We start from the raw sequence: 19,095 nt of genomic DNA, 5'->3' as shown, positions 1-19,095 counted from the left end.
AAATAGTTCCAAATAATTGAGTGAGTTAGAATCAGTTATTCTATTGATCTGAAATTTGATTTAATATTTACCCGTGTAGAATTAATTTTTACATTAGTTATGTCTTCAGGGAAAGAAATAAAGAACAAATGTATGCACCAGAGAGGAGGAAAGGTCACCTCCCATGCCACTGCTCAATGGTGAGTTACAAGATCCACTACCTTATAACTGGTGTAAATGCCACACACAAATATTAGTAGCTTCACTGACAGCAACATATTTAATTTAAATCAATGTTTTGATCATTTTCAAATGTTTAAGGAGTTTGAAGATTAAGATCTACAAATTAAATTAAAAAAGAGAAAATAGTATACCCAAGCAATTATCCTTATCTTTGCGTTTCCACTTAAAGTCAGTAATGATTTTTTTCATGAGGTCATCAATGGCTGCATTCGATGGAGCACATACAAGAATCCTGGCATGCTTAGCTCTCGTGTTCCCATTGTAAGATGGTTTATCATTCTCTTGATCCTAGGTTTGGAATGGATAAAGAAGTATGAAAACTAATTCTGAAATGATCCAGCATGTTACTTGTTTGGGTAGGACAAAGTAGGTTTAGAGTAAACCTGGGTGACTCATCTGACATTAACCTAAACACCAGATGTAGGCACAACCACAGCATAATTAGGGAAGTCCTCCTCTCAAACTGTGTCAGAATTAGGAAAATGCCTCAAAGAATAGCCAAGAAACATATGAAAAGAATGGGATACTGAGACAAAAGCAACATTTTCTACAAGTTATTGTAAAGATTGCTCCATTTATTCCGTGGAGGTCTTCAACGTTGCTCACTGAAACAAGAGCAAAGGCATATGATCAGAAGGGGCTAATTCTGTAAGCTCTCTCCAAGGAATGGCCCTGGAAGTTTAAACCAGAACCCTACAATATCCCAAAACATGAGGTCAAACATGGGCAAATAATCCTGAATATAACCTATCCTCACTCAGTTGTTGAGATGATATTCCTCATAGAACATTAGAGCACAGAAAAAGGCTCTTCTGCCCACAATGTTGTGCTAAACCAATAACCTATCACTCTGTAAAACAAAATTGCCCCACACATCTCCATTGAACTTACCACCTCTCACCTTAAATGCATGCCTTCTGGTATTTGACATTTCAGCCCTAGAAGTTAAGATAATGGCAATATGCTCTATGCCTCTCAATCTTATAAATCTCCATCAGATGTCCCCTCAGCTTCTGCAGTTCCAGAAAAATAACAATCCAAGTTTGTCCAAACTCTACTTATAGCACATATCCTCTAATCCAGGCAGCATTCCAGTAAACCTCTTCTACACCCTCTCCAAATCCTCAATAACCTTCCTATAATGGGGTGACCAAAATTGAATGTAATACTCCAAATACGGTCTAGCTAGTTTTCTTCAAAACTGCAACATAACTTCCCAACCCTTGAATTCAATCCCTCAACTTTTGAAGGCAAGCATGATCTCTGCTTCTTTACCCATTTTTAAAGAGCCATGGATTTGGTCCCCAAGATTCCTCTGCTCATCAGCTCTATTAAAGTCTTGTAATTAACAAGTACAGTCTAATTATGTTTGATCTCCCAAGCTGCAACACTTCACATTTGGCCAGATTATACTCGATCTGTCATCTCTCCTGCCATATCCACAACTGATCTATATATCTCAATGTATCATTTAGCAGTGTTCAACCCTGTGCACAATTCCATCAATCTCCTTGTCATCTGTAAATTTACTAATCCACTCATCTATATTTTCGTCCAGGTCATTTATAGATCACTCAAACAACAGAGGTCTACAGAACACAGACATCATTTGGAAGAAAGATGAAGAGCACGTAGTGTAGAATTGCAGAATATGCTGCAATGAAAAGCAATCACACCAATAAATGGTCTGGCAGAGACCTTAAGGATGTAACCGCTGGACTGGGTTTGTAACAGACAGAACATGATTAAACCTATGTGGCCTGCCAAAAGGTACACCTCTCCATGAATGCAGCAGTATGAGTGACCACTGCAGAATTCTTGACAAATTCATGTCATCACAGAGATTACACTCTGCACAGCAAGTAACAGAAGATTGAGGGAAATCTAAATACTCAGAATTAGGCATCCTACAACGTAGTATGCAGCATTAACAGCAGATGGACTCTATCATTGCTTGAAATCCCATGACAAGATATATATCTCACATTACCATTAAGGTCAATGAGAGAACAGCAGCACTCTAGAACCTGCACTGGGTCTATCCAGAAATAAGGTGCAAAGCTGTTACATGAGATCAATGCATGCTAAGCAGACCCCTCCTGGTACTCAAGAGTCATGTCATTTGAATTCATGAATGGTGATAGTTAATCACTAGCTCATTAATGGAGCTGGCTCCATGATGTTCACAACTTCAAACAGAGCAGAGCACATACTATGCAATTATCTACAGCCTTTAGTGCCCAGCTGCTTCATTTAAGTCTCCTCCTGAAGGACTCACCCTAATCTTCAGTCAATTCAATTAATTCCACAGGTTAAAAAAAATCACATCACCCTGGATACAGCTGAAATTTCGGAACCCAAACTATTACTTGCTTATGTTTTGAATGGTGTGTGCTCAAAACAATCTGTCCCAGCAATTAGCTACAACACTGACATCATAAAAAAAATCAACTTGCATTCTGTTGAAGAAACAAAACAGAGTACTCCTATTCAACTAAGTACCAATAGATCATCGTTCTACAAAGTGATAGAGGATGTCACTGACATCATCAATAGGCAATGATAACAATAACCTGCCCATAAACAGCTAGACCTCATTATACACTTGATCCAAAGATGGTTAAAGTCAAAGTCATAGCTTGACTGTCCATCATGGTAAGACATGACTTTACTATTTTTGGCATGATGGGGTCCTAGTAAAACTAAAGTCCATGGGGAGCAGAGAGAATGCTTACCAGTGATGGGACTTGCACCTGAAGATATTTGTGCTCGTCAGCCAGCCATCTTAGCCCCAGGATAATGGTGGTAATGTGTTTCAGGGTAGGATTCTAAGCTCGACATCCCAAGTTCCTTTATCAATAAGCTTCCAATGATAAGAGTTGGATATTGTTTGGATCCATTCATTACATGTCAAAATTCACTCTAGCACTAAGTGACAAGTTATATTTGAGCTATACAAGTGCTTTGAACTGCCATACAAGACAAACTCACTTCCAAGACAGTGATCAACTTCCTGAACTTCCAATGACCAGAAACTGAACTGAACCTTTCACAGAAAGACTGGGACTACAACTTCAAGACAGTACCTGGATATGAAATTTATAGTGTAACTCACTCCCCACTTCCAAAATGTTTTCTATCATATACAAGGCACAAATCAGGAAAGTGTTAGAATATTTAAATCCAGTATCATCCAGTGAACTCAGCATCATTCAGATCAAACTATTGATTGCTTGTTGATTAGTAGCTGCTGAATTTTTAAAAAACTTTTGATTCAGAATTACAGAGTCACATTTAATTAGAAATACTGGTACCTCATCAAGCAAACGATGCAGGAGACCAACAATGGTTTTTGATTTTCCCGTTCCAGGTGGTCCTTGAATGAAACAAACTTTGGGAATTCTTGGTTGTTTAACCATTGACGTTGCTATGTTAATTGCTTTCTGCTGATGCACATTGTAATCATTCTGCACCGGAAAAGGTAACAGTAAAATAGTGATTAGTCAAACTTAAGGAAAAACTCCATTAAAATCACAATTCATAATGCTATACACTCAGCTGCCATTTTATTAGGTACAGAAGTGGCACCCAATGTGGTCTTCTACTGCAAAAGGCCATCCAGGTAAAGGTTTAACATGTTGCATGTTCAGAGATGCTCTTCTATACACCACTGTTGTAACTTGTGGCTATTTGAGTTACTGCCACCTTCCTGTCAGCTTGAACCAGTCTCCTCTGACCTCTCTCATTAACAAGGTGTTTTTGCCCAGAGACTGCCACTCATTGGATTTTTTTTTTTGCTTTGTTTTCTTATGCCATTCTCTGTAAGCTCTAGAGACTGTTGTGCATGAAAATCCCAGGAGATCAGCAATTTCTGAGGTTCTGAAACTACCCTGTCTGGCACCAACAATCATTCCACAGTCAAAGTCACTTAGATCACATTTCTTCCCTTTTCCGATGTTTGGTCTAAACCCCTTGAGCATGTCTGCATGCTTTAATGGATTGAGTTGCTGCCACATGATTAGCTGTTTAGATAGTTGAATTAATGAGCAAGTGTACAGGTGTGCCGAATAAAATGGTCATTGAGTGTATATTTATCTTTGGTCTTATAAACTTAAGGAATGGTGACATCCATTTTTCAGGTCAGCCATGCAGAGAAGGAATATGTTAATGATGTTTGTGCAGAATACACTCAGTAAATCATTTGTAAGTAAACAACTTTAATGTCTAATTTAGTTCCATTAAAAAATGTCTCTTCTATTCCATTCAAGGGAACCTTGAAGTCAAATATAATGAAATATAATCCAACTTTCTCATTGTTATATGAAAATTTTAGGAGCAACTGACCCAAGTGAAATATTAAACATACTAAACTAAACTAGAAATTTCACTTTACAAGAACAAAAGTAGCTTTAAAATGTTCTTATTCATAGTTTGCATTCATCTTTATTAAAAATGTGCATTCTTATAAACCAATTGAAAATGTGTATTTTCAACAAAAGCTTCTCTATTCTTAAATGCTGCATTTTTATTTTAACCAAACCAGTTGCAGCTTGAGCAGCACAGCCAATAGAATAAGAGAAAAGAGCTGTTGTTTTTTCGTAAACAAAGTGATCGGTGGCCCAGTATCACATCAAAGGCCAGTGGCTGGTGGACAACTTATCAATCCCGTCCCTTGGTGCCAGATCACAGCACCAAAGGTGCACTCAGCTCCATCCACTCATAATGATTTCTTTAGTCAGAGGAAGCTGAACTTGTGTAATCTATTGCCATGGATAGCTGTGGAGGCCAAGTCATTGAGCGTATTTAAAGTGGATGTTGATATGTTCTTGATTAATAAGTGTGTCAGAGGATATGGGTAGAAGGCAGAAGAATGGGGTTGAGGGGATTATAAATCAGCCTTGACAGAATTTCAGAGCAGATTCGATGGCCTAATTCTGCTCCTACGTCTTAGGATATTTTCCACTTGTATCCCTCATTTTACAAATGCATTGAAGTTATTTTCTGCTTCTACTTAAAAATAAATATTGCATGAACAATTCCTGAAACTGAGATTTTTGTCATTTTCATTGAATAGATGTCTTTATTGGAACAAGAACAATTCAAATTGCAGCTTTCAGACAGGGTTATAGGTTTAGCGACTTTTAACCTGTGCAAGTCACCCAACATTACAAAAGTAAACCCACAAGAATAAAGCTGCAAAGAATTAGCATGAAATTACAATTCATATTTGTACCTAGTAAAATTTTGCAAAGCGTAATATACAACAATATCCCTTACAGCATTACTCCACTTTGTACTGCCCATGACGTCTTGCTCAAAAAATGAGTAATGGGGCGAAATAATCGGCCTCCATAGAGGAGACTTGGCCAGAAAGAGCAATCCTTTGAACTGCCGTATGGTTGTCACCATGGAGCCAATTACATCACACCTCACTGGCTGGTTCTCTACAGCACTAACATTTCCTCGAGTGCGGACTGAAAGGTGAAGCGTTGTCCGGGAATCTCGCCCTGTTCAAGGAGGAAATCAGGAAGAAAGTTAATAATTTAATTCCACCTTCCTAGGCATGTGTTGCAGCACCTAATGTTGATACTGTAAGAATGTCCATTTAGATTTCCCTTTGGGCACTGCTGTAGAATCTTAATCCTTCAAACTCATCTTGAAGAAAAAGATCTAGATGGATGGTCATTTAATGTAATGAATAATATGGTCTCATGCTGCCAGATGACAAACTAAAAGAAAGCGTGAGCCTACATAAATCTGTATTTAAATAGGCAAAGCATAGGACATGGGCTGTAATGTAGGCAAATCAGATGGACAAAATGCCGGAGGCAGAAGACTAGGAAAGCGCCAGGCCCAGACAGCGTGTTGCCCTCCTGCCTGAAGACCTGCGCTGGTCAGCTGGCCCCCATCTACACACGGATCTTCAACAGATCACTGGAGCTGTGTGAAGTCCCTCATTGCTTCAAGCGCTCCATTATCATTCCAGTCCCTAAGAAACCCACCATCAAGAGACTAAATGACTACAGGACTGTTGCTTTGACATCTGTGGTCATGAAGTCCTTTGAGAGACTAAAGTGTTGGCTCACCTGAAGGACATCATAGGCCCCCTGCTGGACCCCCTGCAGTTTGCTTATCGGGCAAATAGGTCAGTGGATGATGCAGTCACCATGGGACTGCATTACATACTACAACACCTCGACAACCCAGGAACTTCTGTGAGGGTCCTGTTTGTTGACTTCAGCTCGGCGTTTAACACCATCGTCCCAGAAATCCTCCACTCCAAACTCACCCAGCTTACTGTCTCCACTGCCATCTGTCAGTGGATCACAAGCTTCCTGACTGACAGGGTGCAGCAAGTGAGGCTGGGGAGCATCATCTCTAGCACCTGGACAATCAGTACCGGTGCCCCCCAGGGATGTGTGCTCTCCCCACTGCTCTTCTCCCTTTACACTAATGACTGCACCTCACAGGATCCATCTGTTAAATTCCTGAAGTTTGCAGACAACACAACTGTCATTGGCCTTATCTGAGACGGTGATGAGTCTGCATACAGATGGGAGGTGGAACGGCTGGCCCTCTGGTGTGGTCAGAACAATCTGGAGCTAAATACGCTCAAGACTGTGGAGATGACAGTGGACTTCAGGAGGAGCCCAATACTCCCCCCACTCACTATACTCAACAGTATTGTGTCTGCTGTGGAGACCTTCAGATTTCTGGATGTCATAACCTCCCAGGACCTGAAGTGAGCACCCAAAGCAGATACTCTTATCAAAAAGTCTCAGCAGAGGTTGTATTTCCTATGTCAACTCAGGAAGTCCAACCTGCCTCAGGAGCTGCTGATTCAATTCTATTCAGGAATAATCCAGTCTGTTCTCTGTTCGTCCATCACTGTCTGGTTTGGATCAGCTACCAAACAAGACAAGAACAGACTCCAAAGAACCATCAGGGCTGTGGAAATGATTATTGGTGTGAAGCTGCCCTCGATCCAGGACTTGTATGCATCTAGAGTCAGGAAGCGAGCAAGCAGCATTATTGTGGACCCATCACACCCTGACATCACCTGTTCCAACTCCTTCCTTCTGGTAGGCGCTTTAGATCACTGTATGCCAGGACAAATAGGTACAAGAACAGTTTCTTTCCGTATGCCATCAGTCTTATGAACATTTGAATTTTAGTCTATTATAAATCAAGTCCACCTGTACATTCAATGAGGTGGACCTCATTGTATATAGTTTGATTATTTGCACTATGGTTTTGTTTGCTTTTAATTCTGTACAGTGAGAGCTCAGGGAAACCAGCATCAAATTCCCTGTATGTGTCCTCATACTTGGCGATAATAAAGGATTCTGATTAGCATGAACATGGAGGGCTGAAGGGCCTGATTCTATGGCGAACAAGTCTATGACATCCAATGGAATGTTTTATTTTAGCTTGTTAGCACACAACATTCAAGGGCCTTAAAATTCTTCAACAGATTTCTGTTAAAAACAAATTACGAAATACTTAATTTCCTACACAAAGCATTCATTGTACACCTTCTGGTCTCACCCGAGAAACGTGATGTTCTTGAGACATGCGCTATATGTGGAATTAGCACTTCATTCGTCTCAGTTTCCTCTTGCATGTAGTAGTTGTAACGTTGGGGCAGCCAGAGGAAAACAACATCATCTTCCTTTGGGTATAATTGTTTCACAAGTTCGTTGTTCTGTAGGAAAGCTGAGTTAACATAAAAATTGGTTGATTAGAGGTGAACAAAGTACTGAACACAAACATAGTGCTCACAGATCAAGAACAATTTTGGTATTTTCTTTACAAAAAGGTTGAAATTGAAATCTCAGTGGCTGTCATGCCCAGGATTCACAGCATCTGGATTACCAGTAATAAACTCACCTTCACATGTACACATTTGCTATGTTGCCCTTACCCTCAGCCTAAGCACTGTAAACAGGAGAATGAGCCTTTCTAGTAGCTGGAATCTCAACCCAAGGCATCCTCAAACTGAATTATGTCAGCTGAAATGAAGCAGGGAAGTCAAATAGAGGTAGGACATATACAGCAAATTGTAGAATGCCAGGGAATGTTGATTAACAGAGGGACTTTAGGGAGACCCAACCCATTGGGCTCAAGTATAGTCTAACAGTCACTTCAACCAAAGTTGATTTCTTTAAACAGAAACCCAGCCTTGCAGGATTAAATCAGAAACTGAAATTAGTAGCACTAAAATAAGTAATGCAAAAATGTGATAAAGGATAATTACAGTTTTTTAAAAAATCAATACTTAAATCATCTTAGTTTTGGATTAACTATAATAGTTACAAAAACAAGGAACAACTTGAAGCAAACAAGTCGCACAACAAAATTGCAGGCAAACGGATCAAATTCCCATTGAATCAGAAGGTGAGGGGAAGCAACTGCACAATGAACCTGTGCACCACCAGTTTTATCTCAAATTATCAACAAATTGGTAATGTAAATTCTGAGTCAAAGTTCAAAAATTTCAGACAAAGGAAGTCTCAATTTACTCTGCTGTGGAATCAGGCTTCAAATGCACTGAAACATTAATTTTTGTATGAAACTTCATGTTAATAATAAGCAACTTTAGGGATGTGAAGCACTTATAAATCTTCACTTGTTCTCACCTTGAAATTCAGCCCGATTTATTCTGCCCTCAATGGAGTAGTTCTTCAGCATCAGTTTGTTTTGAATCATTTTATTTGTCTGCTTGCATTCCATCAATTTCTGAGCTAGCTATATAAAAGAAATACTGCTATTTAGATTTACAGTTAGAAACATTTCTATTGCCAATCATATTTGCCAACTATTACTCTGTATCATGACAAAACTGAGAATAAATGCACAAAACATATTAGCTTATTCCTACCCTCCAAACAGTAGAAACATATTAATTAGTTACTGATTTTATTACTTGTAGTTTTCTATGCTCGCCCATTTCAAATTATCTAGGCCATTATCAAAGACTTTACAATATGCACTCAAATAAGTACAGCGAGAGGACCATTTTTGATATATAACTTTGATGCTTGGTTTATTTCTGTACATTCTGAGAATCTTTGTATAATATAGGCTTTATCCAAAGACCACCCATCTACTGTCTCATACCAAGAAAATAGTCATGCAGCAAGTCTGAAGAATGTATAGGAAAATTTTATTGCCGACTGAAATCTTGAAATTGAAGCAAATTTACTTTTGCAGTGGATTATATAATACAGGGTCATTTGGTATTAAATCCCATCTTTTTTAAAAATATATGCAGCCCTCATAATATACTTTCCAGCAGTTTATCTGTTAGTTTAGCAAATTTATACAGAGATTAGTGAGTGCCAGACATTTGATCCATGTTCACCTCTGGGTTGGCTCATGGGGTATGGGCTCATGGGCTCACGAGTGTACTCAAACCCTGCTCAGCAACATCAACTGCATGAAATAAAACGTTATGACTAAGATAGAATTGATAACTTGTAAAGTTGATCTGAATCTGTCAAATTTAGTGAAGTAACAGGACAATTAGGATTGATGGAAATACACATCTGTAAAAATAAAATGGCCTGGCAAATGCCCAAATTCAAAAATAAGCATCTCCCTCTGATCCTCCTGTCTCCTCTCCCTCATCTGTGCCCCCACCTCAACATGGAGCTCTGTCTGCCCACTACCATATACACACAGAAAGTTCACCCAAACGTTCCCCAACCCCCACTACCAACAAACATCCCCCCACCACCATAATCGTTCTGGTTCCAATTGCCATTCCCCCCTCCCCCAATGGATCTCATTTTTACCCCTTAATGAGAATCTTGCACTGGTAACCCTTTGTCCTCCCGCTCATCTCCAACTTACACTCCCTATACATTTATACTGGCCATCTCATCTCAAGCTGGCCATTTTCAACTCCATTGCTGGATTTTGATTTGAAATGTCAACAATTCCTTTCCTCCCATAGATGCTGCTCAACCCACTGATTTCCTCCATCAGACTGTCTATTGCTCCAAATATAAGCACCATTTACAAAGAGTAGTGATACTATTGTGCACCTGCAAAATTTTCTGGGGACTCTTCTCTTTGACCTGAATCAGTACATCCTAAATAACATTCCTACACTGTACCCTTTGGAAGTTCACAACTACTTAATTTAGCCCAATTTGTCAACCACACACTTATGGATATATAATAAAGGTCTACTGTATATCTTTACTAAAACATGCAATTAACAGACATGTACACAACAGTATGTGATTGAGTTCACTGAGAACTTTGAGGGATAATTTACTTATTATACAGGATCTCTCCATTATAAATCTGAACAAAGATTGAACAATTTCTTCCAATCAGTGTTGGCTTTCCACCATAGGAAATCAAAACTATTCCTACTGGCAACATCATTCCCATAAATCTGTTTCACCCTTTGCTTTTCTAAGCATGCCAATCATACCTCCAGAAATGTGGAAACACGCAGAAATTATCTTTCAGAAACAGAGATTCAAAATTTACCATGCCAGTCTGAAAGTTTCTCAAAATGCTCTTACTTGTACAGCCAGGTACAGCATTTATTGCCAGTGCCAATGGTTAAGAATATCAGCTAAATTTCAGCATCTATAGCATATACAGTGCTCACCTGTTCAAACAGATTTAACATCAGTAATGGATAAAAAGTGTTAAAATATTCTTCATATGACCTAAACTTATCAGGCACATCTCGTAGTGGAAATTCACAAAGATTCTCAGGTGCTCCAAAGCGATCAAACATGTCAAACATCTCATAGTTCCACTTAAGAACTGAATTGATAAGTTCAAACGGGTCCCTTTGACGATGATCTATCAGAGGAACATAAGAAGCAGCCCGTGCAGATCTCCCAGCTGGCAAAGTTCCATGCATACTGCGCGATGCAGCAACTGGTGTAGGAAAACTTGGCCTTCCTCTAAAATCCACATCTTGGTTTTGTGCACAAAGGATGTTAGTTTCCACATGTTTTGCCGATTGGATTGGTCTCAATGCCTGTGGCACAGTGAACTTTACTGCTGCAGGCTTCTGAAACTGCGGAACTTTAGAAGCTGCTACAGCTGGGCGCTTTGGGATAGCCTCCATTTCTGTAGCAAGTTGAGCATTACGGGAAGTCGAGCTAGAAGCAAAGAGTTTGGTGGTGGAGGGTCTTGAGCTTTTCAGGTCAGACAGAGGTAATCCTGGCTTGGCAAAAACATCATCCTTGGGTTGGCTTGCAGCGTGGTCCTTACATAAACTTTCTGAAGATGCAGTAACAGCTGTGCAGCCTGTATAGTGGCAATAGGTCAAGTTGGAATTTGAAGATTTTATTGAGCTGTCCTCTTCTGTTGTATCATTCTCAATATCCATATCTACAGGATCTCTCTGTGTCAAATTTAACAGATCATCTTCCAGGCTTTCATCACTAATATCCATATCCAAAGGATCACGCTGTGTTAAATTCAAGTCATCGCTTACATTTATACTCGACAAGTTTCTCTCAGTTAAAGATGAACTTATTTCTTTTTCAAATGAAGCTGAGGTAGTGTGAATAGAATTACTGCTATTTTCCACTGATGTCGATGGGAGCTTTTGATTTGTTTGAACAGAATTAGAAGAGTCTTGCCTTTCTGTAAAGGACAGAGCTCTTTTTGGGGAAACAATTTCATCAGATGGACTTTTTTTCTTTTCTTTATTGTGTCGCCGAGTTCTTGACTGTCTTAGGTATTGACGATCCTGGGAGGCCAGCAAACGTGAATTTCTAGTCATTGACAGTTTTGGTGGCATAATGAGCTTTGTCTTCTTGGGGCACTTGTCCTCAATGGTGCCAACTGCTTGTCCATAATTACGCAATTTGTTCAGATTATCAAGGCTTCCTTGAGAAAGGTCTAAAGCTTTACGAGTTTTCTTTTTGAGACCGAGCTTTTCAACAGTTGAAGTAGGTTCAGGGCATTTACGTACTTTTTTTGGAGATGAGGTGGAAGGAGTGACCATTTTCTTCACCGAGTATTTAGAAGTATTAGGCAATGATGTTTGGATGCTTTTCTGGTCTGAAGTTTTAATGGAATTATTTTTCTTAGCTTTCTGGTCTAGATTACCATTTGTGGATTGCTTAGTCAAAATGAACTTGTTCAAATCTTTTCTAGAACTGACATGGGATAAATATTTTTCTCTTATTCCATTTTTGTTTCTCACACTTTCATCTCTACCTGTTACCTTTCTTGCTTGCTTTTTATTTGGCATATATTTTGCAGATGCAAGCTTGTGTTTACTTTTATCAGTCAAATTTTGATGACTTATTGCAATCTTACTGTGTTTTTGTTTCTCCTTTTGAAGGTTACCTGCAGAATTGCAAGGAGAAATGTGTTTTACCCCAAGCAGTAACTGCTTCTCATTGTCAGTTTTACTTGCTGTTATTTCTTCTGCCAACTGTGCTTCTACCTCTTCAGCCACTTTTTCAATTAAATCATCAGGGACATAATCTGTATCATACCCCCATTCATTAAACATGCTATTTACATCAGCATCATCACTGTTGGTGTGTATATCAGATACATCACCTTCTACTGGCTTTTCTTTAAACTTGCTATTAACAGCTGCTTCATCAGATTCATCATTGTCTTCTGGCTTTACATCCTCAACTTTTTGCTCATTTGGCTGAACATCTTCCCAAACAGAATATACCTGCTCTTCACTTTCAAATTCAAAAACCTGTGAATCGTATTCTTCAAAAGGAGTTGGTAAGGGCTCGCTAGATGTAGGCATTTCTTGCAGGGATGTTTTATTTTCTACAGGTGAGTTGGTGATCTCCGTTACACTAGCTTCACTTACTTGATTTTTTGTTCCAGGTCTTTCAACTTCTAACATTTTGTTATTTTCTTTTGTGGAGGGCAAACTGAAGATATCAACTTCAGCATCTTTGTTAGTTCTCGGCTCTTCAACAGATGAATTGAATTCAGATTCTTCCTCATGCTGAACAGAATCACATAAATGTACATGACGGGAAACGTTTACTCTTCTATCAATTCTGTTTAATGCTTGGATTTTATCCAAAGAAGTAACTTCCAAGGGCATTCCAAGATCTTTATTCGTCTTTGATTCACCTGTATTCACCACTCTGGTTAACGCAATCCCTTTCTTCAATTTTGCCCTCAACTTCTTTAAAGGAATATCATCACTATCTATGCTATTGATTGTATGCTGGTGAGACTGGTTTGACAGGTTAGGAGCTTTGAAGTCATTGCTTGAATTCACTTTACAGAGTGACAATGGACCAAGTATTAAATTATCAGAATTTAGAGGCTTCTCTCTTTTGTCACAAAATGGTGACAACTGAGGAGGGAAGGTTGTCACGTGTTCTATGCTAGAACTGCCATTAATTGTACTTTTGCTGAAGTCAGGATTCTGGTTGTCATTTCTGATATTAATATAATCTAATTGACTACTGTCAATTCCTACAGTTGGCAAATCCTCTAATTTCCTTTCTTTACTATTGTTTTCCTTCATTACCTTTCCTTTAATATTAATTGCTTGCATCTTATCTTTCAGATTACGTAGTTTGTTTGGATCAATTTTAAACTTGTGTGATGGAGTCTCATCTGAATCCATTTTCTGAAGCAAATCACAGACACTTGCTGCTGGACACGTTACTGCAGGATGATTACTTATGGTGGATTCAGCTTCAGACTTTGTTGCATTATCACTGAAAGATTTCTGGAATTCTAATAACATGGATTGCTTCCAGTTTCCTTTATGGCGAATACCTGGAGTTTCTTCAAGGGGCTCAGTCTGCAAATTGTCATTGGGAAAAGAACTTACAATAAAATTTACATTAGCACCAGATGCACATTTGAGTCCTCGCGTTTGTTCAGGTATCTGCTCCTGTTTGCTTGGCAGATCAGCACCAGTGGTCTCTAAAGGAAGAGGAGAAAGTTCCACAGTGCTCATCCCTGAAGACAATTTTTTATCAGTTTTGCCAACTTTCAAAACATTTGCTTCATTTGTTCTGGTCTCATTAAGGAAAGTACCATCATTACAAAAGGGGGATTCTGCTTTATACTGAAAATCTCCATCCTCAGATGATTTGTTTGGCCAGTCTTCTTGACCTGTGCAAGCAGCCATTTCTTCTTGATTTATTGTACTTTTCTGAGCAAGTAAACTTTTGTTATCCATTTGAAACAATGGATCTGGTGGCCCAGGACCACTATTACAATATCCAGGCATCTTTCCCCAAACCTCTGTGTCCTTTTTTTCACATTTAATTATAGGACACTGCTGACCACTTCTTCTTCCAAATGTGTCTAGTTGCTTCACTTCAGAGCTTTTATATTTTGCATTTTTAACCAAGTGTCTTAAACAAGACTGCAATTCCTGCTGTTCTTTGAGATTCAACTGCCAGCCCAGGATAAAAGTGCTTCGTAATTGCAGATTCAGTTTGTCGAGGAACGGTTGAAATATGCTTCTTTGCTGAGATTGACATCCCTCTCGCAGAAAACTACGAATAAGTTGAACGCATGATCGTTGTGCTGAATTTGTGATGGGAGAGTTTGCTGAAGATGGCGTAACTGCAAAGACAGTCGAAGAGACCTTATAGTTACCCGTCGTTGCTGTTCTCTCTGTGGCTTGATTAAAAAGTCTGGCAGGAAGACTGACACATTTCACCAATGCTTCCACCCACTTCTGTGAACTATACCAAAGCAAATGCAGGTAGTTTTTATTTCTGTGAAGTTCTATGATGGACACCAAGATGATAATGAAGAACTCGGTCACTTTATCACAGAAATCAACTTTCCGATTCAAAACATCTTTTATCTCACAGTAGATATGATGAACCACTTCACCAATGTAGGCAATGCCACGATCCTTCAGATCCATGACAGAATTGACAAATGGTATAAACCAGAGAAATGTACTGTTATGTACACGCATGTCTTGTCCAATGTCACACTGTAGTACATGTTCAAGACTTTGCATTTCATCATACATGCTCGGGTAATATTCTCCACATGTTGTGTATTTCCCACCTGCGTTCTGTAAAGAGCAATAAAAATGCAGTAAACTTTCAATGAAATGCATTAAAGTCATGACCTTTATAATAGTTTTTGAAATCTCTTTTTGTGTTGCGTAGCGGGGTGGGGGAAGGTGGGTAGAGACAGATAATCAGAAATTAAGCTTTTATTTTAAAATAAGTGTCTTCATACAGAAGATGTCATTAGCAAGGTCAGTATTTACTGTCCAATCCCTAAAACTTTCTACATGAGCACCATTCACAGTGTCCTGTCTGGCTGTGCCATTGTGTGGTACAGAAGCTGCAAGGCAAGACTATAAAGTAGATAGCAAAAATCACCAAAAGATCACAAGGGTCTCCATCCCCCATTTGTGACATTTACCGGGAACGTTGGATACAAAAGGACCGAAGTATCGTTGAGGATTCCTACCACTCACCCCACAATCGCTTTGACCCACTACCTTCAGGAAGGTGGTACAGGAGCAGCATGACTAGGACTGCCAGAATGGGTAACAACTCCTTCCCTCAGGCTGTGAAAGTGAGGAATACTTGTCACCACCAAGATCAACTGTTTACCTGTGCTGTGCGCTATATGCATTTTTAATAATATATATATTTTTAACTTATTTGTGGTAAAATTTTATTTTATGTGGTGTGTGAGATATGCTTTGTAGGTGCACCATGGTCCAGAGGAACATTGTTTTGTTTGGTTGTACTGTATATGTGTATAGTCAGCTGACAACAAACTTGAACTTGTCCTTTATCAGTTTGCTCAGGGGCCTATTGTTACGGGTCTGGAGTCCCATTTTTATCTAATCTGGTCTATATGAGTGGGAGATTTCTTTCCCTAGAAGATAATAATAATTCACCGTGAGTTTTTTTTTTAAAAACAAGGACTTGACAGCTTCAGGGTTATATGCACACTATTGTGATCCACAAACCAAATATTTTTTAAATTTAAAAAAGCACATTTAGAACAGCTTCACCAAAAATGATCCTTTATCAATTAACACTCCAGTTTCTAAATTGAAAAGCCAATCAAATGAATATTTTTACTGAGTTGTAAGCATTATTGCTCTGATAATCCATGGTACAGAGTTCACAATCTCAGCTGCTTCCAAACTGGGAAGCAATATAATTACCATGTATTAAGAAAAAGTAGAAATGAGTTAGCTGAAATCATTTCTGTACAACTTTCATTATTGATCAAAAGCAGTATTGGCAAAGACCTAGAAAGTAGGCATCAAAGACAACCAAGGGAAAATTAAGTATTGTCATAATGGATTGTTTGTCAATCTTTATCATAATTTAGCTACATAATGTGAATGAAAACAAAATAATATTTTAACAAATATTTAGCAAGACATTTACCTTGCTTTGCTTTCTTGAGTTGTAATCATAGACAATCTGGCTGCATGAAACCATATCATCATCGGCATCAGCATCCAGATCATATTTTACGTTTGTATTATTTCTAAAGCAAACAACAGCACATTATTTGTGATAAGCAACTTGCCCTCTATCTGTCCAACATTATAAGCATTATATTGTAGCCATTCTTAAACTATAAATCACATATTCAACCTATACACAGCACTCACTTCATTGCCTACACATATGAACTAAAGATCCTTTCTATGCCTGTCACCCACTCACAGCACAGGAGGCAGCCACAGCAATGGACAAGCTACTGGGGCTCCCGGGAAGTCTCCCTGCAGAGAAGAGCTGGTGTCTGTGCTTGGTCACTTCCAGCACTGGATGGATTGTTGCTGGGATGGGGACAGAGAATGAGCTTAAGGACTGGGGTAGGAAGTGGAAGTAGAAGAAGTCTGGGGTGGATGGGTTGGAAGGTGAAAGGAAAGGACAAGGGAGAAAAGAGGTTGGTTAAAGTCTGGGTGGGGGATGATGAGAGGCAGCAATTCAAGGGAGGTGAGGAGGAGGATGCAGGCAAAAACATAAGCATGAGGAAATACTTAATTTACTGCTCTGACATTAAGAGCTTTCTTAGTGTAAAATTTATTTTTCCGCCACATTTTAACTTTCATACCCAGTGGGCTTCCCAACTTGTCCCTGCAATTGACCACATGCGCAGATTTGCATTTAAATGAGTCTCATATACTAAACCAAATCCTAAACACAATTAATTTCAACAGCTGAAGTCCTGGAACCAGCTAAAATGCTTCAAAATTAACAGTCTAAATGTATTTAATGAATCTAAACGATTGAAAATTTCAATGAAAACGAACAGACTATGTAGGTTGATGGGAACAGAACTGATAAAGTGTTATGATTGAACACAAGATGGGTAATGAACCATTATTTGAAAATACTGATATTGAAGAGCTTTGAGACCCACATTTTAATGAAAACTACAGCTATATTGTCAAACATTTGCAAAATCATTTAGAACTCTTGAGAAGACTGGATTGATACTTAAAATAAGACCATAAGACATAGGAGCAGAATTAGGCCATTCAGCCTATCGAGTCTGCTCTGCCATTCCATCATGATTAATTTATTATCCTTCTCAACCACATTCACCTGCCTTCCCCCCACCATAACCTTTGATGCCCTTACTATCAAGAATATATCAACCTCCACTTTAAATATATCCACTGACTTGGCCTCCACAGCAGTCTGCAGCAATGAATTCCACAGATTTACCACTCTCTAAAGAAATTCCTCCTCATCTCTGTTCTAAAGGGACATCCTTCTATTCTGTGCCTTCTCTTCCCCACTAAAGAAAACATCCTCTCTCTATCCACTATCTAGGCATTTCAATATTTGATAAGTTTCAATTAGATCCCCCTCCCCATTCTTCTAAGTCTAGATATAATAGCCCAGAACCAAACACTCCCACACATTAACCCTTTCATTCCCAGGATAATTCTGGTGTACCTCTTCTGGACCCTCTCCAAATCCCATACATCCTTTCTAAGAAAAGGAGCCCAAAACCACTCTCAATACTCCAAGTGCCTTATAAAGCCTCCTTGCTTATGTATTCTATTCTCCTTGTATCATCTGCAACTTGCATTTGCCTTCTTCAGCACCAACTCAACCTGAAAGTTAACTTTTAGGGAATCCTACACAAGGACAAGTTCCTTTGCAGCTCTGATTTCTGAAATTGCTATTTAAAAAACATTCTACCCCTTTTTCCCTTCTACCAAATAGGAACTTACACTCAGAGGAGAGAATAATGACAATCAAATGGCAGCAATAATCAAGCAATAGCAAAACATTCCTAAAGTAGCAAAAAAAGAACAAAGATATTCCCAATTTCTGCCATTTTCATTTTTGTGAGATGCCAAATGACTACACACCACTCTTGTGTTTCTTTCATTAACTTGTTTGAAGTTAAGAAAATGTCATTTACATCATTCTAGCCTATTTTACATGTACCAGTTTCTGAATCATAAAATTTCCACAGCAAGGCAAAACAAACAAACCCACACGAAAGTTCCCACTTTCAGCTTCTGTGTCTCAATTGTTATATCCAAGCAAATTGGACTTCCCATACTGCATCCTATTTTTCCCTGTCTTAGTCCATTGTTCTTGTGGCTAGATATATATAGAACATAACAGCACAGCACAAGCCCTTTGCCCCATGATGCTGTAGCTACCTTCTATCCTACACTGAGATTAATCTATACCTTCCTTCCTACATAGCCTTCCATTTTTCTATCTATATGCTTTTTGAAGTTTCTTAAATGCCCCTAATGTATCTGCTACACCAGCACCCCTGGCAAGGCATTCAATACACCTAGCACTCTGTGTAAAGAACATGTCTCTGACATTCCCCTTATAATGTCCTTCAATTACCTCAAAATTATATCCCCTTATATAAGTGGCTGCCCACTTCATCCAGCTCTCT

General features: G+C 38.9%; 1 protein-coding gene across 6 annotated transcripts in view; it reads right to left on the bottom strand.

The window, feature by feature from the left end:
- setx (senataxin) overlaps positions 1-19,095 on the bottom strand; it is a 121,857-nt gene that overhangs the window by 33,448 nt on the left and 69,314 nt on the right. For all 6 annotated transcript variants that reach the window (XM_073052705.1, XM_073052707.1, XM_073052708.1 and 3 more), the window contains 7 exons: positions 16,596-16,698; positions 10,853-15,247; positions 8,862-8,970; positions 7,771-7,938; positions 5,500-5,729; positions 3,537-3,689; positions 354-510 (listed from right to left, as the gene is read on the bottom strand). In XM_073052705.1, coding sequence (XP_072908806.1) covers positions 354-510; positions 3,537-3,689; positions 5,500-5,729; positions 7,771-7,938; positions 8,862-8,970; positions 10,853-15,247; positions 16,596-16,698 — 5,315 coding nt within the window. The remainder of the gene's footprint in view (positions 1-353; positions 511-3,536; positions 3,690-5,499; positions 5,730-7,770; positions 7,939-8,861; positions 8,971-10,852; positions 15,248-16,595; positions 16,699-19,095) is intronic.

Source organism: Hemitrygon akajei, chromosome 7 (assembly GCF_048418815.1).
Source record: "Hemitrygon akajei chromosome 7, sHemAka1.3, whole genome shotgun sequence".
In the NCBI taxonomy this organism is placed as follows: Eukaryota; Metazoa; Chordata; class Chondrichthyes; order Myliobatiformes; family Dasyatidae; genus Hemitrygon; species Hemitrygon akajei.
Note: the sequence above shows the minus strand (reverse complement) of the source record. Positions and strands in the feature narration are given on the sequence as shown.